Raw genomic sequence first — 9,884 nt, forward strand, 5'->3', positions numbered from 1 at the left:
GTCTTTGCAGTATTTATATAAAGAGTTTTACTACATATAAATATAGTCGCGCACTAATCTGTATATTAATATTGATTTATTCATACTTAAAATTTAAATTAACACTGTTTTCAATAAAATTTACTTTTTGACCAATCACATTACATTGGTGCACAGATTAGTACACAATTATACTTACAACTATATTTTTCCTTATATAAAACCCTACTCTGGTTGACGTACGTACGTAAAAATGATGGCCATGGTTATTTCCACCGACCTACACTGTTCTTGAAAAATTCTATCGTAGGTAGTATGCTTATTTGCATGATCACCTGCTCATCATTTAAAAGATTCTTTGCTCAAATTGCAAGGTCGAAAGAAAAGTAAGTACGAGAAGTGGATGTTAATCCTAGTATTTCATCCAATTTGTTTTTTTTTTTTTTTTATTCCTCGGAGCAGATGGTAATTAGGAGCAGGATCGAGTTCTCTCTTTTTCTTTTGTATTTTTTTTAGGAAAAAATTAAAATCCCTTAGTATGATGCGATGTATAATATCTTATGGCTTGTGAAAAATGAATAAAACCAAAGTGTAATTAATATTCCTTAGCCATAATTTAATTAAACACTTGTCGTTTTTTTCCCTTTTTCCCTCTATTCTCTCCCTTCTTACAAAGCAAGAACTTGATGCCTAACCCTTTATTCAGCGGTTGATCAAAGAATTAGGAACCCCCTCAACAGCTTTTTGCTTTATTGTTTGCTTCATTCTTCTTCACATATTGGTTAACCAAAAGTTATGATGAAAATAATTTGGGTCTTGGATTTTTATTTTGAGTCCTTTCCCATATTCGAGATTTTACTGTCGAACATTGATTTCTATACATTTCGTTAGATTCCCACGACCATTAAACAGCACCTTTTGAAAAAATGAAGTGCGACATGGGGACTTTTCAAGAGATCGCTCATCCTAGTATTACTCTCGATTAAGCATACTTAGCTGTAGAGTTTTGAAGGAATCGAATTGCCCCTGATCATGAAGCATTGCCAAGCGGCCTTTTGTTTTATAGAATCCATATGCATGTATATACTAGCTTTAATTAAGCTCTAGATCAATGCTTGAGTTCTTAGATATTAGTGTGGTACTTCAAAACATAGAACAGTGTAGGAACATTAGATCCCTTCTTATGTGAGTGAGGTAACTGATGTTATGACACCTGATTCCTTCGATCACTTGGAAGACAAGGAAAAATAGGTCGTTTTTATCTTTTATTCGTGAAGAAAATCAGAGAGTTTTGAAGATTCCCAGAACCATGCTTTTCCACATCTTTAACTAACACAGAGCGCTAGCAAATAGATCGAGGCTGTCCAAATGTATATATATTCAATCAAATTCAAGGCTATAAACATTTGCAATGGGCACCGTTTAAGAGATCTGAAATATTTTCATTGGACACTGATATTTTTCTGCATATTTATTCCTGCTGATGTAGCGACTAACCATTCCCTTATAATTTGCCCATTATGCATTACAACGAAGTTGCAACTGTTTTTTTGTCCTATATATGAAATTGTAGATGTAAATTTTGGAATTAGTTATCTGGAAGAAGAAGAATTTGGAAAACATCTTTACACTTCTTGGGGTTACTGAGAAGCAAATTTTTCGATGACATTCAAGAAATTAGTCTTGTAGCATCACGGGCATCTCCTATAGCCATGAGCTTTTTGCTTACAGATCGATGCTAGTGTTTTTTTCCCAATAAAACGATGGTGTACCAGGAAAGACAGATTAAAGCTACCACATCAACAGCTATATGTAAAACCTGGCCTTCAGTTCTTTCTCTTCATCAAACCTACCATCACCTGGAACTGCCAGCAACTAGGAAACCATACAGGCATACTCCAACCCAGAAAGCCTAATATTGCTGCTATAACTAATATTTTAATCACAGCCAATATAAGCATCTTTCTCATCCACCATTCTGCTGCAAAAATTGAATAAGAAAATCCAAAATTAGCATCAACAACAGTGTCTGTAGTTCTACCACAAAAAGAACCGATAAGCATTCAAATTAAAGGACTTTCCTTCGCATATTGGGGCAAGCTATAATTAATCAATAGAAAGTGCTGTTCTATAGTACTTTTAGTAGGAGTTTAAACTCTAGCAAGGCAACACGAGCAGCCAAAGGCCCATATGAAAGCAGTGCAGAGACACATTAACAAAGAAGGGCAAACGTCAACTTTCTACAATTGTTCGCACACAATTCTCATTGTTTAGTAGATAACTAATAAAATACCGTTTTTCTGTTAAGTTGGACAGAAATTTCATGTTAAAAGAAAAAATAAATAAACCAATAGAAACTAACTCAAATCTAAATATAGTCTATCCCAGGGAAATAGAAATTACCCCACATTATGGAAAGCTTATACCCAGACAGGTTACAAAAGGGCACTATCAGAGACGATGGGAATTCAATGGTGAGCCACCGTCCAATACATTAAGCTGCCCAGAGATTTTTGCCTTGCAGGTTGGACACATAAAACCAACAGAATCTGGTTGTATTTCAGCATCAACAGCATCATGGTTGAACTCCACTCCGCACCATACACAAGCGGTTGTAAGCTGCTGTCTGTCAGCCATATTTAACATGACTTCTTCCGACTCAAACTGGACGGAGGAACCATATGCCCCTTCCATCTCTGCATTATATGTCAAATCAATGGGTACCTCCTGCATGGAAAGAGATTCTTGCCCTGCCCCAGTACTATACTTAAGAGGTTCTATTTCATCCAACCCCAGCTCCTCAAACCCGGTTACATTGTTGTGCCTTTGGTCCACACTGGGTACATGCTCTTCTCCCTGTAATTAACATTAAAAAAAAAAAATGCTTAATTTTGCCAGATAGAACAGGATCAACCAAACATCTTTGTCACAAACTTTGGGCAAGTGAAAAGTAAAGTGCCTTGAAAACCTTACACACTGTATCATCTTATTTGTTGGAACACTCTCAAGGTTTTTAACAATTATAAGTCCAAATAGTAGAATAATCTGATAACAACGTCCCAATACCTTATCAGAGGCAGCACTGAATGCGGGACAATATTGCAAAGGTTGCTCTGGGGTCATTAAGGGGTCAGAGACCCCACACTGGAGTGTATTTTCTTCAGAAGTTTTCTGCACAGTTTCTGTCACAAGATTATTGGCTAGCCCATTGTCGCTGCCACCCAAGCCAACTTTTGGCTTGCTATTTATATCATTATTAACTTCACCAAGATTTGGATGATCCACAGTGCTATTGCAAAGGAGATTTATATTATCCTTGACAACAGAAACAATCTGATTGCTAAATTGGGCGAGTAAATGGCCTTCAGGACCTTCAGGAACTCCCTCCTGCTCAACCCCAGATTCATCATTTTCCAGCCCATCTTTTTCACAAAACATTTCAGAGTTATTACCATTTTGCTCTTTAGTAGGTAAGAGAGTCAGGGCATCCAAACAAGAATCCATTTTCGAATCTGCTACTTCATTACAAGCATCAATCTTCTCCATATTTTCTTGAGGGATGCTACGCTCACGGTCTTGCTGATTCAGATCTTGATCCAGAGTTATATCAGTCATGCCATCGTCCATTTCCTCTCCACTAAGTGGAGAACCAAGATTCATTTCATGATCTGAATTAGCAGCATTAATTTCCCGAGTAGAAAAAAATTTTGGTTGATCAGAAGTGGCACCACCATTGGATTCATCATTAGGTCTAACAGCAGAAGTCTCTAGAATAGAATTCTGCGCAATTTCAATCAAAGCATCCATTTTCGAAATCCTTGAAGGCACATCATCCCTGGTCGGAGACTCAATTCCTTTTTGAAGTGTAGCTGGACCAGGCAATTCTTCAACCCTCCTCACAAAATTCCTCACATGTATCCCCACATGACCATTGTAGCGACGCCTTTCCAGAAATACCTTATGGCAGAATTGGCATTCAAACTTTCCATCTTTGATTATCACTCCATCCCCAACAGAAGAACCAAGTCTATACCTCCTCGTAGTTCTTTGGTGATAGGACAGCAGGTGCTGCAGGTATGAATCCTTCTCGTCAAAGGTCATGCTGCACTTGTGACATTCAAATAAATCACGTATTTGGACATCTGCAAGATTTTCCATTCCCACTAAGGTCACTTCCTTCACCTGATCCCTAGTTATAGGAATTCTGGTTAGAGTTGAGCCAGAAATGACTTCTTGCCTTCGTGCTTCGTCATTTTGGGTGAAGCCTGTAAGCTGCAGCACATCCCATAAACCTTATTCAACAACATTAATGAATGCCAAACAGCCGCACAAATATTTACTTACATTTTCAGAAGTCAATCTGTAGGCGTGCTGAATATTTTCACCCTTCTGACTACTGGACCGTTGAGCATCACCAGGGCCGAAAAAGGACATCAAATATGAAGCAGCATCCTTGCAGGATACAAATTGTTGTCCAGTAGGGCTGGAACATATCAATTAAAGAGAACATGTAAGGGCCAGCAAGGGATGGGGAAGAGGGAGTGAGAGGATGGGACGAAACATAGCATTAACAACAAATAAGCCAACAATTTTAGCAGTAACAAAAAATTTTCAAGAGCTTCAAAGACGAGCATAAAGACATGTCACGGATAAGAAACAAAGAGTTATAATAGAGCCGAGATATCAATAATCGTTCCTCAAGCCAAAGAAGTGCTGCAAGCATTCCAGAATCCAAACTTTAGTATCCTAACTTTCGGTTCATATAAATATTGATATTATTATTATTATTATAAGCTATTAGTTATGAGTACAATATTCTTATAATATATAAATTTTTTTAAACATTTACAACCTCAACAATATGAACTATTATTAAACGAAGTTGAATATTCAGAAAACATAGCAAAATAACTATGGGAACACACAACTAAATCACAAAACTACACTACGTTCCCAGCAAAGAAACAGACAGAGAAACCAAAATTCGAAACAAAACCAGGAAAACAACCTTATATATCTGCGGCAGTAAATTGAGGAGAGGCCGTCTCGCCTCTTGATCCCCAGCAAGAGCTTCCATCCTACCGGCAAGGCATCCCCAAACACGCCAGCATCCACAATCTTCCTTTTCTTCCTCCTACTCCCCCACTGACCCCCCAATTCCCTCAGAAACCCCAGCAACTCCTCCTCGCTCTCCATCCCCAGAGTCCTCCTCCTCAATTGTTCTCCATACGGGTCCTCCAAATTCGCCAACAACGCAAGATCCACCGCCACACCGTTCCTATTCACAATCTCCATCACACGCCTCCCATACCCATCCTCCATTTGCAGAACCTTCACTTTCGGCTTCCTTCCTCTCTTTCTCTTTCTCTCCCCGCCAAAAGTCACCGTTTTGTCTCGTTCCGCCTCCTCTTGATTCGTGCTAACTACTAAGGACGATAAGGACGGTAAGGTTAGGGTTACGTCGAAGTGATCGAACCGGGGGTCTTGGTCCAGGAAATGCTTGAGGTGGTTGATGATATGGCGGTTCTCGACGCGTTCTGGGTCGTCGGAGGGGACGGGGGGAAGCTTGGGAGCAGGGAGGAGGCCGGCAACTCGGCGGCGGTGGCCGGCGGAAGGGGTAGAATTGGAGGGGCGGGAGTAGGTCTGGCGGCGGGAGCCTGCGGATTCGTTGAAAATGGAGCGGTCGATTTTAGGGGGAAGGAGGTGAGCAGGGTGGCGGAGATCGAAGGCGGAGGGGGAGCAGTGGGAGAGTGCTTGGAGTTCCGATTGGGAGAGTGTGGACATGTCGATGTGAGAGACGGAGTCGAAGTTGAGTAGGCATGGTGATTGAGCCGGCGCAGGTGGTGGTACGGTGGTCGCCACCGTCGCCATTTTTTGTGAAAAACAGAGTCAGGGTTGAAGTGGAGACGGAGGACTTGAAAGAGAGCGTCTGATTACTCGGACTTCTCGGAAATGCCAAATAGAGTTTAAATTTGAAATATTTTTTATATATTACTTTAAGTGATTTTATAATTTTAAAAAAATATTTAATTGATTACATTATTTTTTTTAAACTTCAATAAAAAATAAAATTTTTATCACTCCACAAATATTAATTCATTGATCTCTCACTTTTTATAAAATAGACAAAAATGTTAAGAAAATATTGCATTCGTCACAATTATTATTATTATTATTATTATTATAATAAAAGTAGAGCCCAAATTCGGTCAATATTTAGAATTTTGTGATATTCAAGTTTGAGATTATTTCTTATTTCATTACGTGTTCAAATTTCATTGATTGATTTTTTTTTTTTCCATTGATTTCTTCGTACAGATATATATATTTATTATCTCTCTTGTTATATTAATTCTTTAGTACCTACTGACAACTTTATATATATATTTTTTATAATTTTGATACCCATTATCGTAGCACATTATATATTATATATATTTTTTTTAAAAGTATATATTTTTTAAAACAAATAAAAAATTTTAAATTTATTCTTTTTAAACTAATTAAATTCTTCTATTTATTATCTATCTACAAAATATTTGATAAAATAAAAAATAAAAATATAATATGTAATGTATAGATGATGGATATAATTTTTCTTTTTTATTATTGAGCAAAAGAAGGAGGGGAGGGTAATTAGCGGCTTTGTTATATGGTATGGTAAAGAGGAAAATCTTATTTATTATCTCTATACTAGATATTAACATGTAATTTATCATTTTTATCATTATATTTAAACATATATATTCACATACACTCCCTCAAATTAGTTTTGAGCCATAGTCTAGATATCAGGCTTAATAAATAAAAGAAATTAATAAATCTTTAAGCGATTAATCTTCAAACTAATATCCTCAATTGAGTCAGAATTTAGTATATACTAAACCATTCATCCGTAGTCCAAGATTAGAGTCCTAATTAGAGGTATTGATTTTGATCAATATCAAAGTCCTGATGATCAAGTCAAGTCGGTTTTTAAAATCTTGATGATCAACACGTGACATTAAATAATAGATTCATAAGTAAAATATAATAAATAATTTCTAATTATTATCTAATGTCATATTATATGATGATAATTAAAAAATAATAAAAATTAAAATAATGAGTTGTATTACTTGCCACGTCGTGTAACTGTAATCCTCCAAGCATATATTTATTAACTAACTAATAAGTAATACTACAATATGTTGGGGTTGAACATACCGGTACTACTGAATTTAAGTAGGATATTTTATATATAGGAAAATGAATTGTACACGGAACGGCCGTGTATTACTCCCCACTGGATTTTTCCATCCAATGTTATTGGTTAGGAGTGACTCTCAAATGTTCATTAACCAACCAAAACTCGCGTTAAACAAGTCCTACTTTGACCAATCGATTACGTAGCTTGTTATCCGAAGCTTTTCGTATATTGCAAGTTACGGTTGGTCGACGTTTGTTGACCATCGCAATATTGTACACCATGACACGTCAGTTCTCAATCAAAACTATTGGCGCTCTCGGATTACCGTATGTTCACTGAAACATCATCACCTAGCTAGTACTTCTGGTTTTGGCTTTGGTTTTCCTCTCTTCTTCTGGTCTAAAGACAGTTTGTACGTTCACCTGCTTCTGTTTTCTCAAGTTGGCAGATTTGTCGGTTTGGCAATATGTTTTAGCTTGTCGATAAGCCCTGCAATATCACGTGCAATAATTGCATGGTTGAATAATAATTCGTGAAGTTTCGCCGGCCGATTGGGCGGTGGCCATTGTTTTCATAGCATCCGATCGAGCAACGAAAGTAATAAAATACTATTTGGGAGGATATTCCTAACTAGCTAGCAGTAGTTATAAAAAAAATATTTTTTTTTTCTTGGTTTTGACATGAGATATAAACGCAAATATTGTCAAGAATTATTCGAATTTGAAGCCAACGATTACATGACCTTTTCTTGGTTGTCGATCTGATGAATTAAGTTACTAATTGATTGTTACCGTTGTTGATGAGTTTAGTCCAGGTCTAGCCCGGTTTCTATCCAAAAGAAAAAACTTTTTTTCGATCTGTTATTTTTTTATCGATCCATAGCAAAAATCATAAACCCAAGTAAGAAAAAAAATGTTTTATGAATTCAAAATCATGTGCAGAAGCACCCAATCATATAAGACCAGCTTGCATTGAGGAATATCTGTACAGATTCTAGAGCAGAAAAACACTCAGAAAAACCTGTGTTGTTTGAAACCGAAATGTTTCAGTTAATTAAGGATGCTGTCCCGTTGAAGGGGCGGCTATCACCTCAGCAAGAGGCGAGTTCCGACACACCGGACAGGAAGCATGGAGCCGTAGCCAGGAGTCCACGCATTTGAGATGAAAGAGATGGCCACACTGAGGCAACAAGCGCAACACGTCCGTATCTTTGTAATCAGCCAAGCATATGGAGCAGCTGGAAGCGGTGCTGGTAGAGTCGGCGCCCCTGTGAAGCTTGGCCTGGGCGTAGATGAGCTTCGGGTAGTTGCGCAGGGTGGCTTCGTCGAGGCCCAGTTCGAGGGTTTCAATCGAGTTTTGGTGATGATCAGGCGCAGTACTATTTGATCTTCGGATGGAGTACTGCCGGCTTGGGTACTGGAGGCTTCTGACGAGGTCATGTCGATGGGTAGAAGGCAAAGGCCAACCAAAGCAAACGGAAAACACTATTCTGATGGTGACCACCAGCAGCGTGAAAAGAAAAAATCCGACTACATATTCGAATGCCCCCATGTCATGATCTAATGTTTAAGCCATACGAGATTAATCTTCAGTGAATTGGGGAGAGAGAGAGAGAGAGAGAGAGAGAGAGAGAGAGAGAGAGAGTAGATATGGGGGCAATGGCCAGAAATCAAACGGATTGAAGAAGAAAAGGGAGGCAAGATATAGGGAAGTTACTATCTGGTGAATACAATGTTTGGTGGAGTGCCACTTACCAACTTGTATATAGCTTTGGATGGTCAACGGTTCCAATGATTTTTTCTCATAGAAAATTCTCTCAGGCTAGAGTATATTTGTATTACTTATTTGAAATGTTTCAGACGAGGAAATGATCTCTCTCACTCTCTGTCTCTCTCTCTCTCTCTCTCTTCAGGAGTGCGTATGAAATTCTGCATATTGATTAGTGCAACTTATACTTTTTAATCTTTGGAATCAAATCAAGCATTATCCTGTTTAAGTTAGGTTAGCTTATTTTACCATCTCAACAGAACTAATATTATTAAATTTTGTTATATATATATAAAAAAAAAAAAAAAAAAAAGCATTATACTCCTGAGACAGAATGAAAAACATACCGATAAAATACAATTTAATTTGAAATATTTAACTTTTTTTAATTTATTTAAAAATTAAACAATGCCAGATTATCAATGTGTAATGTGTGTACTCTATGCCGATTTATAAATAGAATTTTTCATCGTAAAAATAACTCACAAGTTTTCAGTCATTTGATGTGAATTACAAAAATAATTATTACAAATTTATAAATGGCAATTGTTTTATTTTGAATTAGTCTAAAATTGTGCGTTGTAATGGCTGGATGTTGTGCTTTGTAAAGAGGCGAGGTTGCCCTCATGGTCATGGGCTTAGCCCACACCTTCGTGGAGTGGACTATATACATAAAAGGGCCAACAAAAAAGTTTAATTAGTTTCGGCTGGATGTTGTGCTTCGTAAAGAGGCCAGCTTGCCCTCATGGGCTTAGCCCATATTTTCGTGAAATGGACTATATAATATACATAAAGGGCCACCTAAAAAGTTTATAGTTTTTATACGACAAAAGCCCATTAAAGAAAAAATAAATAAAAAGATTCCGACCTGCCGGATTCGAACCAGCGACCTAAGGATTGCTGATATGCCTACTACAGTCCTCCGCTCTACCAACTGAGCTAAGGTCGG

The 9,884-nt window shown here is 37.5% G+C and overlaps 2 protein-coding genes and 1 non-coding gene across 4 annotated transcripts; all 3 read right to left on the reverse strand.

Moving 5' to 3' along the window:
* Nucleotides 1–1,619: 1,619 nt before the first annotated feature.
* On the reverse strand, nucleotides 1,620–5,939 carry LOC122313533. Of its 2 annotated transcripts, none has more exons than XM_043128624.1 (5): nucleotides 4,988–5,939; nucleotides 4,324–4,462; nucleotides 3,046–4,251; nucleotides 2,383–2,835; nucleotides 1,620–1,957 (listed from the first exon to the last, which is right to left on the reverse strand). In XM_043128624.1, the coding sequence occupies exons 1-4, from the start codon at nucleotides 5,848–5,850 to the stop codon at nucleotides 2,431–2,433; spliced, it is 2,613 nt and encodes an 870-aa protein (XP_042984558.1). In that variant the 5' UTR covers nucleotides 5,851–5,939; the 3' UTR covers nucleotides 1,620–1,957; nucleotides 2,383–2,430. The 2 variants fall into 2 exon arrangements, with proteins under 2 accessions (XP_042984558.1, XP_042984556.1); XM_043128622.1 differs by having other exon boundaries at nucleotides 1,620–1,960.
* A 2,130-nt stretch (nucleotides 5,940–8,069) lies between these two features.
* On the reverse strand, nucleotides 8,070–9,048 carry LOC122313908 (RING-H2 finger protein ATL70-like). The gene has a single exon (XM_043129210.1). It carries the CDS (start codon nucleotides 8,717–8,719, stop codon nucleotides 8,222–8,224), a length of 498 nt encoding a protein of 165 aa, XP_042985144.1. The 5' UTR covers nucleotides 8,720–9,048; the 3' UTR covers nucleotides 8,070–8,221.
* A 749-nt stretch (nucleotides 9,049–9,797) lies between these two features.
* Nucleotides 9,798–9,884, reverse strand: TRNAY-GUA. Its single transcript is given in 2 exon segments — nucleotides 9,798–9,833; nucleotides 9,848–9,884. It is a non-coding gene; the product is annotated as a tRNA-Tyr (tRNA).

Source organism: Carya illinoinensis, chromosome 6 (genome assembly GCF_018687715.1).
Source record: "Carya illinoinensis cultivar Pawnee chromosome 6, C.illinoinensisPawnee_v1, whole genome shotgun sequence".
NCBI classification, from domain to species: Eukaryota; Viridiplantae; Streptophyta; class Magnoliopsida; order Fagales; family Juglandaceae; genus Carya; species Carya illinoinensis.